The sequence below is a fragment of the Otolemur garnettii genome, unplaced genomic scaffold, assembly GCF_000181295.1.
Source record: "Otolemur garnettii isolate 467f Iridium unplaced genomic scaffold, OtoGar3 scaffold00044, whole genome shotgun sequence".
Lineage (NCBI taxonomy): Eukaryota > Metazoa > Chordata > Mammalia > Primates > Galagidae > Otolemur > Otolemur garnettii.
Window position 1 is genome coordinate 7,432,196 of NW_003852439.1, and position 19,150 is coordinate 7,451,345.

At 52.6% G+C, this 19,150-nt stretch overlaps 1 protein-coding gene across 1 annotated transcript; it reads left to right on the forward strand.

The window, feature by feature from the left end:
- Nucleotides 1-4,947: 4,947 nt before the first annotated feature.
- On the forward strand, nucleotides 4,948-6,296 carry LOC100948098 (tryptase alpha/beta-1). The gene is made up of 5 exons (XM_003790765.2): nucleotides 4,948-5,008; nucleotides 5,131-5,302; nucleotides 5,406-5,671; nucleotides 5,789-5,952; nucleotides 6,027-6,296. The coding sequence occupies exons 1-5, from the start codon at nucleotides 4,948-4,950 to the stop codon at nucleotides 6,189-6,191; spliced, it is 828 nt and encodes a 275-aa protein (XP_003790813.1). The 3' UTR covers nucleotides 6,192-6,296.
- Nucleotides 6,297-19,150: the final 12,854 nt, after the last annotated feature.

Genomic DNA, 19,150 nt, shown 5'->3' on the forward strand with positions numbered 1-19,150 from the left:
AAAAAAAAAAAAAAAAAAAAAAATTAATTAAAAAGTCAAAGATCAAAAATAAATAGAGAGGCTCGGTGCCTATAGCTCAGTGAGTAGGGCGCCAGCCACAGACTGGCAGGTTCAAGCCAGGCCCAGGTCTGCTAAACAATGACAACTGCAACCAAAAAATATATAGTGGGGCGTTGTGGTGGGCGCCTATAGTCCCAGCTACTTGGGAGGTTGAGGCAAGAGAATCACTTAAGCCCAAGAGTTTGAGGTTGCTGTGAGCTGTGACACAACAGCACTCTACCAAGGACAACATAGCAAGACTCTGTCTCAAAAAAATAAATAAGTAAAATAAAAAAATAAATAAATAGAGAGACACCCCATGGTCATGGGTAGGATGACTCAGTACCATTTAGATGTCAGTTCTTCTCAACTTGATATGAGGATTTGACACAATTTAAGCGAAAATTCCAGCAAGTTATTGTGTGGATATCAGCAAACAAATTCTAGCATTTATGTGGAAAGGCAAAAGACACAGAATAACCAACACGATATCAAAGAAAATGAACAGTCAGAGAACCGGCAGACAATATATAACTTTAAGCCTTATTATAAAGCCATGATAATATTGGCAAAAAAAAATAAAAACAGACAAATTTATCAGTGGAGTAGAATAGAGAGCTTAGAAATAGACCCATACAATTACAATCAACTGATCTTTGACAAAGGAACACAGGCAGTTAAAGGAATGAAAGATAGCCTTTGGGTTGTTTTTGCGTTTGGGGGGGGGTTTGTTTTTGTTTTTTTGAGACAAAGTCTCACTTTGTCACCCTCAGTAGAGTGCAGTGACATCACAGCTCAGAGCAACCTCAAACTCTTGGGCTCAAGAGATCCTCTTGCCTCAGCCTCCTAACTAGCTGGGACTACAGGCATCTGCCACAACTCCTGGCTATTTTTAGAGACAGGATCTTTCTCTTGCTCGAACTGGTCTCAAACTTCTGAGCTCAAATAATCTACCTTCCTTGGCCTCCGCAAGTCCTAGGATTATACAGGTGTTAGCCACCGTGCCTGGCCAAAGATAGCCTTTTCAATCAAGGGTGCTCAGCAACTGGATATTCACAAGCAAAAAAAAAAAAAAAAAATAGTAATAACAATCTGGACACAGATCTGTCACAAAAGTTAGTTCAAAATGGATCATAGATAAACTCTGAACGATAACAGTAGAAAAATCGAGGTGACCTTAGGGTTTGTGATGAGATTTTAGATACAATACCAAAAGCATGATCTATGAAAGAAAAAAATTGATGTTTAACTTCATTAAAATTAAAAACTTTTTCTCTGCAAGAGACACTGTTCAGAGTATGAAAGGATAAACCACAGACTGAGAGAATATCTTTGTAAAACTTGTACCCCATAAAGGACTGTTATCCAAAATATATAAAGAACTCTTAACAGTCAACATGAAGGAAACAAGAGATCCAATTAAAAAATGGGCAAAAGAGGAGTGGCGCCTGTGGCTCAAAGGAGTAAGGCCCCCACCCCATATACCAGAGGCAGTGGGTTCAAACCCAGCCCTGGCCAAAAAGAAAAAAATAGGCAAAAGATCTGAACAGACATCTCACCAAAGAAAATATGAGGAGTGCAAATAAGATTATGAAACAATGTTCAGCATCACATGGCATTAAGGAATTGCCAATTAAAATAACAATGAGATGCCAATACACACCTGTTTGATTGACTTAAAGCCCCCAAATGGACAATACCAAATGCTGACAGGACAGGGTTGTGGAACAACAGGAACTCTCATACATTGCTGATGAGAATGCAAAGTGGTTTGGTTAATTTGGAAAATAGTTCAGCAATTTCTTACAAAGCTAAACATACTCTTACTATAGAATCCAGCGATTATACTCTTAAGTATTTGTTTACCCAAAGGAGTTGAAAACTATGTCCACACAGAAACCTCCACACGAATATTGATAGGATCTTTACCCACAATTGTCAGAAAAAAAATGGAAGCCACTAAGATGTCCTTCAAAAGGTAAGTGGATGAACAAACTCTGGTACATGCATATTCTAGAATTTTATTCAGTGATAAAAAGAAATGAGCTATCAAGTCACACACACACAAAAAAATAGGGGAACCTTAAATGCATGTTGCTCAGCAAAAGAAGCCAGTCTGAAAAAGTTACAGATTATATGTATTATTCCAGCTTTATGACATTCTGGATCAGTCAAAACTATAGAAACAATAAAAATATCTGTGGTTGCCACGAGTTTGGGTAGAGAGAGTCAGGGGGCACAACAGGTTTGGGGAAATGAAATTATTCTGTTTGGTCCTGTAATGGTGGATACGCGACATCGTACACTTCCCAAAACCCATACAAAGAGTGAGCGTGTTAGTTAATAATAATACATCAATACTGGTTCACCAACTGGAACAATGTACCACACTGACACCAGTTGTTCATAATAGGGGGGTCTGTATGCATGTGGGGAGGTTGTGGGAACTCTCTGTACTATCTGCCCAATTGTCTGTAAACTTAAAATTGCTCTTTAAAAACCCCATTGATTTAGAAAAACCACACTTCACATTACGACAATATGCCTTTAATTTCCACTCACCTGTGGTGTTATTGAAGCAGGTATTTTACTTCTATATAGTCCATAAATAGCACACTGTCTCATTTTTGTTGTTGATGCATTAAACCGTTGATTATCTTTTACATATTCTTTGAAAGAGAAAAACATCCTTCACATTTGTAGCTGAGCGTTTGTTCCATTTCCTTCAGTCTGGATCTAGATTCTCATCTCTGATCATTCTCTCTGCCTGCAGAGCTTCCTCGTGCATGCCTTGTACAGCAGATATGCTGGCAATAAATTCCCTCATTGTTTGTTCAGCTGAAAAAGTCTTTGCTTCGACTTTATTTTTTGAAACATATTTTCACTGGGTAAATAACTTTATGTTGACAGTCTTTTAAAAAAATAATTTAACGATGGCTTTCCATTGTCTGCTGGCTTGCTCATTTCTGACAAGAAGTGTCCTGTCACTCCTCTTTGTTTCCAAGTGTGTCTTCCCCGTCCTCTGGATGCTTAATACTTTATCTTTATTACTGGTTTCCAGCAATTTATGATGCTCTTTGGCGTGTTTTTCTTGAGGCTTATTCTACTGGGGTGGGGTCACTGAGATCGTTAGAGCTGTCCATTTATAGCTTTGGCCATTGGGTCCTCAAATATAATTTGTATTTATTCCTTCTCCTCTCCTTCTTGGAACTCCAGGTATATTATGTGAGTGATACTCTTTGGGAGTTCCAGATGTCAGTGCTTCACAGTTTTTCCTGCCCTTTTCTCCCTGCGCTTCATTTTGGATCGTTTCCATGACTGTCCTTGACTAATGAGAATGCAAAGTGGTTGGGTCAATTTGGAAAATAGTTTAGCAATTTCTTTCTTTTTTTTTTGAGGCAGAGCCTCAAGCTGTCCCCCTGGGCAGAGTGCTGTGGCATCACAGCTCACAGCAACCTCCAACTCCTGGGTTCAAGCGAGTCTCCTACCTCCACCTCCCAAGTAGCTGGGACTACAGGTGCCCACAACAACACGTGGCTATTTTTTGGTTGCAGCCATCATTATTGTTTGGTGGCCCGGGCTGGATTCGAACCCGCCACATTAGGTGTATATGGCTGGCACCTTAGCCACTTGAGCCACAGGCGCCAAGCCAGTTTAGTAATTTCTTACAAAGCTAAACATACTCTTATTATATATGTTGCTCTGCATCTTTAATCTGTTGATCATCTCATCCAATATAAATTTTTCACCTTAGACATTTTATTGTGTATCTCTGGGCCTCCCTTTTGAGTCTGTTTTATAGCTTCCGCTTCTCTTGTCAGAATTGTGTTGCCTCTACCTTTGTAAGCAAATGGAACATACTTGTAATAGCCATTCATTCCATCACCCCTGTCATTTCATCTTTTTCCTTTTTGTGCCTGGTAATTTGTTTTTTAAATGTTTTAAGAGAGAGGGTCTTGCTCTGTCGCCCCAATTGGAATGCAGTGGCTATTCACAGGTGTGATCATAGCTCACTGCAACCTCAAACTCCTGGCCTCACGAGGTCTTCTTGCCTTGGCCTCCAGTTTCTGGGCCGGGCAGGTTTAACCAGCATGATTCAGCTGCTCCAGTCTATCCCTGGACCTTCAGGGGCCTCAGGCACTGTAATGCCCCTGCTCACTATGGAGGCTCAGAGAGCCTCGGAATGATGCCTGTTTTACAAGACTTGTAAGTCCCATAACATGGGGCTTGGGGGTGGGGATGAGTAAGAGAAAAGAGAATAACCCCATAAGGACATTCCTCCCATGATTTTCACTCTCACCTTAGAAGCTCTATGTCTGACCAGCTCAGCCACTTAAGAGTGAACCCCTTGGAGGAGGGAGGGGGATTAGTGTGTTCGCACCGAATGGGCACAATGTAAGGGTATATGGCACACCTTACTGCTCCCCCCCTGCTGGTGAAGCTCAGATCCCTGGGATAATAAGGAAGCTGCAGAGCAGTGGAGCTCCAGAGATGGCAGCAGAAGGGGACGTCCCCAGTCCTCTGAGCAGTTACATCTGCTCTGTGGCAAAGGGACAGTGGGGGCTCTTACTGGCCAAGTACACTTGAGCCCTGAGTCTGAATCATCCACTTCCTCCACATCTGCCTTGGAGGGTGGGGCCATAAACCCTGCTGGGGCAGGAGGGATAAAAGGGAAGGCCCACTGGCTACAGAGGATCAGGGACAGGCCAGGGTAGGATCCCACCCTCTGAGCCCCTGGTGGCTGTGTGTTGCCCTGGAGCAGAGACGCCAAGCCCCAGACCCAGGGCACAGAGACCCCTGGGCCAGGACCCAGCCCCTAGTCTCCACAGGCCCCGGCTCTCTCCTGTACCCAAAGCCTGTACACCCCGGGCCCAACCCCACTCACACTGTCCCTCCTGCCCCTTCCAGATGCTGAGCCTACTGGTGCTGGCCCTGCCCATCCTGGGGAGCCGGGTCCATGCAGCCCCTGGTGAGTCCTGACCATGCCCAGCCCTGCCCCTGTCCCTCACTGCACACTCCACAGGCAGGGGCACAGGTGAGTCAGGAGGGGGCAGGGTTGCCCAGCACAGGCTGATCTTACCCCCTCCCCAGCCCCAGGCCAGGCCTCAGAGCGAGCAGGGATCGTAGGGGGCCAGGAGGCCCCTGAGAGCAAGTGGCCCTGGCAGGTGAGCCTGCGGCAGCACACCCACTTCTGGATGCACATCTGTGGGGGCTCCCTCATCCACCCCCAGTGGGTGCTGACGGCGGCACACTGCGTAGGACCGTGAGTCCTAGGGGCCTTTGGGTGAGTGAGGGCCTGGGCCCACCCCATTCCTGTGCTCTCCCTGAGGTTGCTCAGGTCCCCTGAGGAGGAGTCTCCTCCCCAGGGAAGTCCAGGACTTGGCTGACTTCAGGGTGCAGCTGCGGGAGCAGCATCTCTATTACCACGACAAGCTGCTGCCTGTGAGCAGGATAATCCCCCACCCCGGCTTCTACATGGCCACCACCGGGGCAGACATTGCCCTGCTGGAGCTCGAGGAGCCCGTGAACATCTCTCACAGTGTCCACACCATCACCCTGCCCCCGGCCTCAGAGACGTTCCCCCCGGGGACGCCGTGCTGGGTGACAGGCTGGGGTGATGTGGACAATGATGGTGCGTGTCAGGGAAGGCTGGATGCTGGGCCAGGTGGGGTGGGGATCACATCCACAGCCCCAGGGGTGGGAGTCAACGGCCACCCCCTGAAGCTGCACCTTCTCCTTCCACCTGCAGTGGGGCTTCCCCCACCATTTCCCCTGAAGCAGGTGAAGGTCCCCATAGTGGAAAATCACATTTGTGATGCAAAATACCACATGGGGCTCTACACTGGAGACAATGTTCACATTGTTGGCGACAACATGCTCTGTGCTGGAAATACCCGGAAGGACTCCTGCCAGGTAGGTCCCACGTGTCCCCCCACTGCCTACCCTTGCAGGCCTTGCCAGCAAGCACTGACCCCCACCTTCCCCAGGGCGACTCTGGAGGGCCCCTGGTCTGCAAGGTGAATGGAACGTGGCTGCAGGCCGGCGTGGTAAGCTGGGGCGATGGCTGTGCTCAGCCCAACCGGCCGGGCATTTACACCCGCGTCACCCACTACTTGGACTGGATCCACCACTATGTCCCCAAGGAGCCCTGAGCCAGGTCCAGAGGGCTGCCACCCAGGTCACTAGAGGATCTAGCACCTTCCTGTCCCAACACCGCTGCTTCCTACCCAGCTGGGCTCCAACCCCACACACCTTCCCTGTCCTTCTGTCCTGATCCCAGTCCCAGTTCCCAGCCCCCGCTCTGTCCCCTTAGCCCCTTCCCCTCTGATCCCTACTACCCTCCCTTGCCTGCCCTTTGTGTCTCATTAAAGTGTGTGAAGAGCAGGCTGGGCTGTGTTGTGTTCCTGGTCATGGGTGAGGGAAAGGGGCTCCACGGCATAGCAGGGTGCAGCTGCCAGAGTTGGGGGTCCCCGTCCCCGTGGTGCAGTGTGTCACTGTGGGGTTGGCCTCCTTGAACCCAGGGCCAACTCCTCCCTCACAAGGCATTGTGCACTCGGTCAGGTAGAGCAACATGGGTGATGATTACAAAGTTGATTCTAGAGGACACCAGGCACCCACAAGCAGCCCCCAGACAGCTTGGCCACCTGCCCTGAGGGCTGGGTCCTCCACTCCTTGGGGACCCCACCACAGGCTGGGGGCTTCACCAGCACACCTGGCCATACCACAGCATTGTCTGGCCTGGGTTTGTCCTCTGGATACCTGTGCACTGATTGTCACCCCCAAGTCATGCTGTTTTTACTCCACATGTGCCTGTGATACTCTTCTCACTGCTGCACAGGCCGAGGGCAGCACATCCCACTGCCCGCACAGTGCCTGGTGGTGGCCACATCAAGGCCGCTGCTCTTGGACTCTGGGCTGTCCTCACTCGGGGCTCTTATAGCTAGGATACCCGTGGCCATTCCCATGTGCCCACCAGCTACCTGTGGGCTGCAGACAGTGCCCTCAAGGGGGAAGTTGGGGCCAGGGTCTGCACATCCTGCATTTTCTGGCTTTCCTCTCCAGGGGCTGTGTCCCAGCAGTGGGGAGAGTGACCCCCACTCCTCATCCTTGGCAGTGTTGATACTGTCAGACCCTTTGCTTTCTCCATCTCCTGTGGGCAGTGGTTTCCATGAAGGTTTTGACCATGGCAGAGGCTGAGCACCTGTGTGTGCTGAGGGCCCCCCAGCAGGAGGGAGTGACATCAGGCTCCTGGGCCCTCAGTGGGATGACCTGGGCTGGGGACTCCTGCTCCCCCTAGGCAGGGCTCCCTGGGTCTCCCCACCCAAGTGTATGCCCATCTCGAGGAAGGGGCTCTGCCCCTCACCTGCACAGAGCATGCCTAGTGCACAGAGGGTGGGTTGATGCTGTCTTTATTGTCACCAGGTCAAACATTTAACTGTAGTTGTGAGCCTGGGCTACTGACTGGTCAGGTGCAAGTGTAGGAGGCCAAGTGTGGGCCCTGTGAGGCCACATTCTGGTGGGTGATCAAGCAAACCGTTTGTGCCTCAGTTTCCCTACATCTGAGAAAGGACCCCTGACCTAGAGAGTCTCAATGGGACCCTCCAACCGTGTCTTGTGACTTGGAGCTGGGGAGGGGGCACGAGAGTCCCAGTGCTGCCTAGGGTTTCTGATCAGCTCAGTCATCAGGTCCTGGATGGTTATGAAGGGCCTGCTATGCAGGGTGACTGGGTGATGATCTGTGGAGATATCAGGACCTACCAACAGCTGTGAAGACAGGGACACTGTGGAGTGTATGTTGTCATGGGGGCCTGAGCTTTCTTTTTTTTTTGAGACAGTCTCACTTTCTCACCCTTGGCAGAGTGTGATGGCATCATAGCTCTCAGCAACCTTAAACTCCTGGGTTCAAGCAATCCTCTTGCTTCAGTTTTTCATTTTTAGTAGAGATAGCGGTCTTACTCTTGCTCAGGCTGGTTTCAAACTCATGAACTCAGGCAATCCATCCGTCTCGACCTCCCAGAGGGTTAGAGTTACAGGCATGAGCCACCTTGCCCAGCCAGGGGCCTTAGCTTTTTCCACAGGGCTGCCTAGGCCTTGGGCTGGGAATCCTGAGGACTGGGCTCCAGGAAGTCGAAGGAGGGGGCAGTGTGCCCCATGGGAGCCAGGGAGGGCTTTCTGGAGCTGGTCACATTCTTTCCACCCACCTCTTGGGTGGAGAAAATGCTGGGTTTGCAATGAGGACACTGGTGCTTTTTCCTGTTCCTGCTGTGGTCTGCGTGGGAGCCCCTGAGTGGCTCAAAGCCTGGGCTACAGTGCCCACATACAGAAATAACAATCTTTCTCAGTGGGAATAGACAAGGCATACCGTGGTGCCCTGGCCCCCTCCTGGTCCTGCCTCCCTGCCCCTGACAGCAGGTGGGGCCATCCCCATGGCCAATGAGTCCAAAGCTTCAAGAGGACCCTCTTCCTCTTTCTCCCTGTCTGGATACCATGGCCCTGGGACATTGTGGCCTCCTGCTAGAAATTTGCTGAACTGAGAAATGGTTGAGTCTATGACTTTTAGCTCCTTTTTGGCCCCATCACATGCCCCCCTCCTCCCTTTTCCTCATGCACTTCCACGTGTAAAGCTCAGTTCTTGTTAACATACTGAAATCAATAGCGCACTTTGATTGGAGGCACATATCATAGAACTTATCTTTAGGAAGTGATTTTTAAAAAGGAGAAAAATGGGGAAAACATTTGAGCATTCATCAGAGCAGATGCATAAGTAGAAAATAAGCTCATAGCCAGCCAAGGTGGCTCATACCTGCAATCCCTATACTCTGGGACATCAAGATAGGACGATCACTTGAGGCCAAGAATTCAAGACCAATGTGGGCAGCATGTGGAAACCCTGCCTCTACAAAAAACTTTTAAAAGTTAGCAGGGTATGGTGGTGTGCACCTGGAGTTCCAGCGACATGGGAGGCCAGGATGGGAGGATCACCTTAGCCCAGGAGGTAGAGGCTACCATGAGCTGTGATTGCACCACTGCACTCCAGCCTGGGTGGAGGGGTGACAGGGGTGACCCTGTCTCTGAATTAAAAGAAAAGAAGCATGTGGTAAAATGTGCAGCACCTCTAGCCATTACAGAAATGCAAACTAAAGACACCTTGAAACCTCCACGCCCACTCAAATTCTTAGTCCTAAAGACTGCCAATATCCAGTCTTAGCCAGGATGTGGAGCCACTGGGTCTCCACAAAATGCAAAATGGAAATGCAAAATGCCGGCAAGGCCTAGAGACAAATGGAAACATGCCCTACGACTTGGCAATTCCTCTGCTCATGTTCATCCAAAGAAATTAAAACATAGGTTCATACAAAATGTTTACAGAAGCTTTATTCATAAAACCCCAAATCGGAAACAACCCCAAATCCATCAGCTTGTGAATGGATCACCATGGAAGAGCACAAGCGGGTCACTTGTGTTCAGGGGGAGGTCACTAAGGGCGATGCTGGAGAGGGAGCCCTCTGCAGTATCTCAGCCCTCCCCCCAGCACAAGTGAAGACAGGAGGGGAAGGGGCAGTGAGGCACCAGGCAGACCTGGGCCTCCCCCTACTCCCATGATTGCTGACCTGTCCCCCAGAAATGTCCACTGTTCCTAGCCCAGTCCCCTTGTCCCCAGCCTCCAGTGCCAGGCAGGCTGCAGCCGATCAGTGCCTGGCCGGCCAATCAAAAGCAGCGGGTGGCACCCAAGGCCCAGCAGGGCTTGGGCCACATAAGTGGCCATGAGGAGGAGACGCTTGGACCTCTACATGGGGGCAGGACAGACCTCCGGTGACCAATGGCCGGGCGGCTTCGGGACGGGAGTATCACATGAAATTCAGACCCCTGAGAGTAGAAAGTGAAGGCCCAAGGGCCGTGGCACGTAGGAGGTGGTGCGGTGCATGGGGGGTGGTACATCCCGCTGGTGTGTCCAGGCCTGTAGCCACCCTGCCTTCTAGAAGCTTCTCCTGGGCCTTTTGGTGGCTTTGCCTCTGTGGCTTGGGAGGGTTTCCACTCACCCTATGAGTATCCCCACGTTAAAATAGCAATCCATGAGAAGTGTCCAGTGGAATAGAAAGGCTATGTCCGGTTAGGCCTCAGCTTGGAGAAGGGCACACATTGCACCACTCCACCTCACCCCAGCTCTGTTCACCAAGCATTTACTCCTCCCAGGTGGTTGCTGGAAGCCTCAGGGACTCCCAGTCTATGCTCCTCTGGTCCCAGCACTTTGCCCTAAATGGATATACCCTAAATTCCAAATGTCCCTCTGGCAGCTTTGTCTCCCACTGGCCACACAGGTAGGAGGGGAGACCACAGGTAGGAGGGGAGACCAGAGGCAGTAGGCATGGGGAGTTGGGGGGCCAGGAACATGCCCCAGCAAAGCCTGCACTGGATCCAGGGCAGTTGGGCAGAGAGACCCTGCTGTCAGGGCTTGACATAGATCCAACTGAAGCTCACCATTGCCACCTGCACCCAGTGTCTCTCCCTGAGCTGACAGACCAGGGACCCCCCAGAGTTGCCCTGAAAGAAGCAAGATTGAAAAAGAACAGGTCCACCCTCAAATCTCAGCTCTGGTATTTACTAGCTGTGTGCCCTTCTGCAAGTTTCTCACCTTCCCTGAGCCTCAGAGTTCTCAGCTGTTAAAAACAAAACAGAGACAGATGAACCTGATATATGGGGCTGCTGGGAGGAAGAGAGCAATGATGAAGGCCCACCTGTCTTCTATCTACTTCTGGCCACCTGGAGGCCTGAAGAATTTTCCCAGTGCGTCTCCCTTCTTGAGTGTCCACCTGCAGGTCCCCACACTTACTCACTTCAGCCTCAGCCCGAGAGTCCCTCCCCTTGCAGCCCCTGCTCACTCCCCTGTAGCAGCTGGCTTTTTATGGTCAGGGTGAGTCTGAGCTCATGTTTACAACAAGTGCTCACTTGGGCTGAACTTTAGCCCCCGCCACACCCCATCCTGGACACAGGGCCACCACAGGGGTGGGGCGAACCCCACCCCTCATGGGCTGAATCCTGAGAAACTGCCCATCCCAAGTCCAGGGCCAGCCTGTTTTTTAGGGTCACTTCAGGTTAAGGAGGTAGCCTGGGAGCCTTTCACTAAGCATGGTGGAGACCCTAGAGATTCTCTTGGACCCAGGCGGGTGGGGGACTCTGCTTCCTCACGCCCACTGTACTTAAGGAGAAACTGAGGCCCAGAAGAGTCCAGTCACTCTCCCTGGGCCCTCTGTGAATTGAGTCACAGCTGGCGAGGGGATTGGCCTAGGAAGCCCACAGCATCTCCTCAGAGATGGGCTTGGGGCATAGAACCTGCGATCACTCTGCAGGCCTGTGGTGCCCACACCCACCTCCTGCAGCCTGTGGGGCTCAGGTAAGGAGGCCACTGCAGGCAGCACAGATGGTCAGGTAGGGAGGGGCTGTTGACCCAGGAGCCCAGTGGGTCCCCTCCCTGGGATGTGCAGATAAAGGTCATGTGATTGGGAAAGGGGATGCTGGGCCACAAGGAGGCCCACATGGGGGTGGAGGCTGAGCCAGGCCACAGGTACTCGTCTACCTGGCAGAGGCACCGGCCCCTCACCTACCTGCTGTGCTTTCTGCTTTGCCTGGGGGAAGATCCAGCCTGTTTCTACCCCTGCCCTTGCCCCTCAGCTGGATATCCCTGAGAGTGGTAGGAACCCAGCAAGGCCGGGGGGCCTGGCCTGACAGTGTGGGAGCACGTCCCCCTTGCAGGAGGGATGCTAATCACACTGATGGTGGCCATGGAGGTAGATTTCGGGGACGGACTCTCCCAGCTGGATGTTCAGATCCTGCCCTGAGGTTCATGGAGCTATGGAGGAAGTAGGGCCCCAGGGTGGTGAGGACAGTGCACTGTGCTGGCAGGAGTCTTGTGGCTACTGGTGACTACCCAAGCTTAATCACCACCCTGGCCTCCCCACATGGGAAGCACAACTCACTAGGGGACCCACTGGGAGGTGTGTGCAGAATAAACACAGTGGAAAAAGGGTCGGGCACTGTAGAAACAGTCTCCAATGGAGCAGAGGCTCTGGGCCAATCATCCTTTCCCACCCCTACCTGGTGTGGCCATGTCTGAGCTCTGGAACTCCTATGGGACCCTCTGCTCCTGAAGAAATAGGGTGACAGAATCCAAAGCTAATAACTTCTAGGGGCCCAGAATGGGAGGCCATGGCACAGGGGCCAGCTTGGAGTGTGCAGACATGGGTTCCCCCCAGGTCCCCTACCAACCCACACCTCTGCCTTTGGTGAGTTACAAGCCTTGGTTTCCTCATGTAGAATATGACTTAAAATAGCATCCCTGGGCATTTCTCCCAGAGAAGTGGAGATTTGTGTTTACACAAAAGCCTGAGCGTGAATGTGCACAGTGTCTTTATTTATGACGACCAAACTAAGGAGACAGCCCAGACGGCCCTCTGCAGGTGGGTGGCCGAGCAAACTGCACATCTCACCAGGGAGTGCTAGTCCCACCCACAGAGGCCCTGTTCCACTCTGGTTGCTCCCCAAGCTCTTGGATCAGAGACTGCACAGTGCAGAGGCTTGGCCCCCCCTCTGAGCATTCCCCCTGATTCACCTACAGGAAGTTTAGAGCCCTGAGAAGCCAGTGCACGTGGTGCCCGAGCTGAGCCCTGCAGGGAGAGGCCGGTGCCGGCAGGAGGAGGTGCCAGCCCCTTCATGGCTGGTCACAGCTTCCTCCCAACTTGCTGCATGATCCAGGGCACATAGGTCTGGACTTGGGTGAAGACTCTGGGGAGGTCACACAGGGCACAGCCATAGCACCAGCTGACCTTCCCATCACTCACCAGTTGCCCCCCATCCTGCAGAGCAGAGAGTGGCCAGAGTGGCCCTGAGGAAGAAGGGAAAGGAGTCACTGAGGGGCAGCTCCGGGGCAGAGTAGGGCAGGTGGGCTCAGAGATGGGGTACTTACATAGCAGGGGCCCCGCCCTCACTGCCCACACACAGCATATTGTGCTAGATGACCTTGGGGCCCCGCAGCGCACCTAGAGGCATTGTAGTATAGCTGCTCACAGAGCCTGAGATCCATCAGCTGCACCCTTACATGCTGCAGGCTGTGGGGGGTGGGGGGCAGTAGCTCTGGGGAGAGAAGAGGGTTCCCCACCTGCTCATTACCCAACCGGCCATCCTGCTGAGTTGCAAGGCCTGGGCTGTAGGAATCCCCCCGCCTTGAACCTTAGCCTCCCACCTGGAACACAGTGGGAGGAACACAGTGTACTGAGACCCCAGGGGCAGGAGGGACTGAGGCTCCACAGATTCTGTCTTCACTTGGAAGAACCAGGAAAAAATGGAGGGATAAGTTTTTCTGACTTTTACCAAAACGCTGTTTTTTAAGTTGGAAAAAAAATGAGAATAAGAGGCAGCACCTGTGGCTCAAAGGCGCCCTCAAAGGACACCGGCTCCATATGCCAGAGGTGGCGGTTCAAACCCAGCCCCGGCCAAAAACTGCAAAAAAAAAAAAAAAAAAAAGAGAATAAGTGCTCAGAGACTGCTGCTAGAGCATGACAGAGCTGTAGGAAAGATGACACCAGAGGCACCGCACCCATCAATGGCTCCTCTTATTCCAGGAGCTCTCGAAGACAAGTTTTGGTTCCACAGCCCAAATCCTTCCCCAGCCCTCTCCTGATACGCACTGAACATCCTGACAGCACCCTAGCCAGTCACCTAGCACTGGTCCTTCAGAATCCCCAGAGAGCCATAGGGAACCTGACTGGTTTGACATTAGCCGAGCATTCCACGAAATCCACCATCTGGAGCAGAGAGATATCTGTGACCAGAGTAGTAGTGACATAGATGGAGTAGACAAGGACCTGGCCCACATTCAACAGCATCTGGCCCCCATAGAGGTGCATGTCCCCAGCCTGGATCTGGTAGGTTGGTGTCTGTCCTGGGGAGGGGTAGCCATAGGCTTCTCAGAAGGGCCTGGTGGGGGCAGCCCCCTTCCATCCTCCCTGGGGCCCCAGATGGGACTCACTGGGAAATACAGTAGGTAGCTGCATGAGTCTGATGAGGCAAGGAGGCCCAGCAGTAGCCATAGACCTTCAGGCTGACCTGCCATGGCCACCCACGATACCCTCCAGCTGGCTCCCAGAGATAAGTTCTGGGGAGACAGGAGAGGAGGTCAGGGACCCTGGCCTCTGACACCCAGTGCTCAGCCACCCAACTGGGCCAGACCCTGGGGTCAGGGCAGGAGGGAACCTCTAGGGAAGGGAGGAGTCAGGACCTACCTGGGCTCCCAGCAGAGGGAGTTCTCCCAGCAATGGGGTTCCCCAAGAGGAAGAGTATCAGGAGTGGCAGGCCCAGCATCTTCAGGAGAGGGTGGGTAGGGAGAGGTCAGGCCCTGCGGGAGGATAGAGGTGAAAGCTGGGCGTGCTCTGCAGGGAATGAGACTATGTGGGGCTCACAGCTCTCTCTTCTCTGGGCCTCTCAGAGCCCCTTTCTTTATCCTTCAGCCACAGGAAGTAGACAGGTAGCTTGGTCAATCCTCCACTTGGAGGACAGATAGGGAGTAAGTGGTATTTGGCCTCAGCTTGAGGCTGGCAGAGGGTGGGGATCCAGGCATGTGGTTGCCAGGTCCAGTTGTTGGTCTGCCTGGCTTTCCCCAAAGCAAGGCACAGCCAGATCTCCAGCATCCCCAGCAAGAGCAGAGTCACCAGGAGGCTGGCATGGGGGAGGGTGGTTGGCTCAATTCGCCTCTGTTTGTGGCCAGGGAAGACTGTTCTCTTTCTCCCATGGGGTCACCCCAGCCTGTGGGATATCATATCAGGTACAGGGATGGTGGGGTCCTGTGCTGTGTAATGGAAACAGCCCCACCCTGAATGGGAAACCAGCCTAGCAGAGTTGGCTGAGCCTCCTCCTGGCTGGAGCCCCCAGGCCCCACAAGCCCTGCTGCTCAGGCCCTTTCCTCATCTTACTCACTGCCCCCAACAGTGACTTGGCAAAGCAACCTGCTCAAGGCTTCAAGCTCAGAGTGGTCTCTAGGGTGGCTGGTGACACCAATGGGATGGTGGCTTTGCACAGCTCAGGGCCAGTAATGATGGGGAACCTGGGGGAGGGAACTGGGAAGACAGTCCCTGGGGCTGGGGTCACCTCCAGCAGGGGAGTGGGGGCTGTTTTGTCTAAGATGCTTGGGCAAATGTACAGAGGGCACAGGAGTGGACAGGAGGAGCTCAGAGGACCCCAGAAGTGGGCTTGGGAGGAGCCTGTGTCCTTAGCTCTTGGAGAGCCTCAAGATGGGCAGGACGGAAAGTGGATGGGTGGGTGGCAGGGGACTGCTGGAACTTAGGAATGGGGATCCACCCAAGCCTATGAAGCCAAGGCTTCGGGATGTTCCTGGCATGGCCGAGGCTCACAGCCCGTCAGAGAAAGTTTTTCTTCCTGGCACCTGTGAAGAACAGAGGAAGAAGGAGGTGCAGATGTAGCAAGGGGTCCTGGAGGGAGAGAGCACAGGTGTCCCAGCCTTAGTGGGACAGGAGATGGAGACAGTAGGACTGCACCCTTCATGCTTGCCTCTGCCTGTAGCCATGGCTGGGACAACCACTGCAGCATCGGGAGTGACACTAGGACACAAATGAAGGCCAGTGACTTGAGAGAAACACTTCGCATCCTACCTTCCATGCCTTCATGTCCACGGAAGTTCCCTGCTACAGGGATTAAGCAGCAGGGCCCAGGGGCAGGACACCTGGTTGCTCTGATATGATCAGGACCAGAAGACCATGAAAGCATTTAGTGATAGGACCAGAGGACAAGCTGGGATCTTCAAGAGCAGGAGTCACACCAAAAGTAAGATGGGGTCAGGGGCTCAAGCAAGTGATAAAGGTCGAGTCCAGGCCTGCGACCCGGATGCCCAAGTTCAGGGATATGTTAGGTAGAGGATATGGCTGCCCAGGGATGCTGTTGCACATTCTGGGTTGGGCAAACACTGGGTAGAGGGTTCTAGCTCAGGAGCGCTAGCATCTCAGCCTGGCATACACGAGGTCACTGGGAACCGGGGCGGAGGGTCTATGAGTGCATTCCTTCCCTGTGTACTAGTGGAACCACATTAAAATAAACACCGCTTTCCTGCTCAAGGCTCTATGCATTTGCAAGACCTAAAAGTCCTCCCACTTGTTTCTTTAGGTCCTGGGGTAGGACTCTTCCTTGTGTCCAATTCTGCTTAGCAGTATGGGATGTCTGCTGACACCCCCTCCCATGGCTGGTGCCCCACACACCAGGCACCCTGCTGCTCCTGCCAGGCCCCCTTCCTTACCGGAACTGCAGCTCGTCCTGAGCTGGGAGTGGGTTCTGGGGCATTTTGATGGAACCATCGATAAGCAGTTATTTTATTGGTATGACTTGAAAAACCAGAAAACTTTATCTTCTTCTGAAGTGAAAGGCCACCACCCAGGGTCACCTACCCTGCACATGTACATGCTTATGTCACTCTCCACAACCCACCTGTGAGGAAATATGTCATGTTTAATGGTGCCCCACCATTCAGCTGTATGGATTGGGGGTAACTTGTCCAACCAGTTCTCCAGGGACAGACACTCAGGCGGCTCCCAATTCTACACTGGATAGATATAAGGGTGGCAAAGTGGATAGTGGATAGTGCTTACATATTTGTCCTGCATAATTATCAGCAAGGCACCAAAATGATATTCATCTGGGACCACAGAGCCATTGTGACCCACCAACCCATCATTCATTCATCTATTCACCCATTTGCTCACTCACCGGGCCATTTACCCACCCATTCATCTACCTATCCCCACCCATCCTATCATCCACCCCTCCACCCAGTATCCCTCCGTCTCTCCCTTTCTCCTTCATCTCTCTGCACCCATTCTCAGACTTATCCATGTACTTTCTCAATCCACCCAGATTTTTACTCATCTGCCAATTCACTCCATCACTCATTAATTCACTTAAATGAAGCAGAGACACAGCTCTCAAGGTGCTTCCACCCTGAGTTACTGGCGGGGGCTGGATGGGGAGTGTGGTGAGGAGCTCCTTTCAGGGCCCTCCCTGCTGCACAGGGTGGGCTGTATGGACAGGGTGCTTCCGGCTTCTAGAGAAGCAGCACCTGCAGGGGCACAGACCCTCCTGTCTGGTCCCCTTGGCTACCACAGACTGGGGCAGGAGAGACTTTGGCTCTTGAGACAGCCAGGAAAGTCCCCACACACACACCCATGTATGGCTTGGCCTACCTCTAGTGGGGAAGGGCTCCCTGGCACCTGAGGTCATGCCACTCCCAGGCAAGGTTGCTCGTGGCAGGGTGTGGAGGAGGCTCTGAGATCCCTGCACATCCTTGCACACTGCAGGAGCCAATGCTTTGGACCTTCCTTTTTTTGGGTCTCCCTCTTCCCATGGCTTCTGAGACTGGGAACTTCCTGCCACTGTGATCACCCTCCCACCTCTGCCCCAGCTGCTTTTCTTACTCCAGCCTGAGGGCCCTCACTCCCCACTCATTCTGCCACTATGGTTGTCATCAGGATCCCGTCCTTGTTCCCTCTTGTTCTGTCTTCTCCTAATTTACTGTTGTTGATTGGCTTCATGTAGTCAGTGCTTGTTAGGTTTCCCAAGGAGGTTAAAATGGGGTTTGGGAAGTTTGGTGGCAGGACACAGGATCCTTTGGGGGTGAGGAAGGCATCCTGGTGTCTGGGCCCCTGCTGTGAAATCCTCCTTTGTACCTTTGCCCTCCACCTACCCCCACTGCCCTGTGTGCCTGCCTGGGTCTTCCTGCTGCTGGAGAGGAGATGCCCCTAGGGCCTCATCTGGGCCCTCTCAGCTGACACCACCCCAGTCAAGCTCTGCCATTGTGATGCACCTTGGAGGCCAGCCTGTGCCCTTGCTGGCTTGCTCCCCACAGGATCCACCCATACCCCAGCTTAGCCTGGGGGCTTGGTTCTCCATGATCCTGCTGTGGCCTAAGACATAGCAAAGTGTGGTTCACTGGGTACCCTCAGGCTTCCCACCCTCAGCACCCTGCAGGTCTGGCAGCCCAGCAGAGCCAACCTGCCCTAGGACCTCTAGGTAGATAGCACAGTGAATCAGGTTGAGGAGGAGCAGCTGAGAGCCAGCCAGGCTTCCTGGGTGACATGGAGTGTGGGCAGTGGTTGTGGTCTGTGGGTATTTGAGAGAAGCTGGAGCCTCAGGCCTGAGTGAGTTCCGGGCCAGAGTGGCCAGAGCATGTCCTGAGCAGAAGCAATTGACTGTCACTTGGCCAGCGTAGGTTACACTTTCCCCTTTTAATGCAGCACCTGTTTGAACTCAGGTGTGTGGTCAACCTAAACTGGGCATTTTCATGCAAGGAAGGCTCTAGACATGGCCACCCTGTCTTCACCAGAGGGCTTGCAGGGTGGACAACTGAAGGAGAAAGATGCATTAGGGGAAGTGGTCATGCACTGTGGTGGGGGTGCAGTGCCCCCCAAAAAGATATGCCCCAGTCCTAACCCCACACCTGTGACTTTATTTGGAAATAGGGTCTTTGCAGAAGTTATCAAGTTAAAGATGCAGAGACGAGCTCCTGCTTTTTCGGTGGGCCCTGACTCCAAACTCAAGTGTCCTTCCAAGAAAAGGGCGAAGGAGCACAGAGACAAATATGGAGGCAGAGACTGGGGTGGCGCTGCCACAAGTCAAGGGACACTATGGACCTTCAGCAGCACCAGGCCCTCAAGGAGAGGCAGGGTCCAGTCTCCCTCAGAGGCTGTGGAAGGAGCCAGCCTTGCTGACACCTCGATTTTGGACTGTGGACACCAGAACCGTGAGAATAAACTTCTGCCCCGAGTTTCTAGCACTTTGTGATGGCAGCCCTGAGACAGGGATACAGGTGACAAGAAGCAGGGGCACAGAGATATCAGCAACACCTCCTATTGGACTTAAATCAAGATTGCTGTCAAGGGGCATATTCACCCCAGGAACAGATTTCTAGTTGAAATGGACACTGGTGGCTTGGTGCCTGTAGCTCAAGCAGCTAAGGCGCCAGCCACATACATACACCAGAGTTGGTGGGTTCAAATCCAGCCTGGGCCCACCAAACAACAATGACCAACCAAACAACTACAACCAAAAAAAAAAAAAA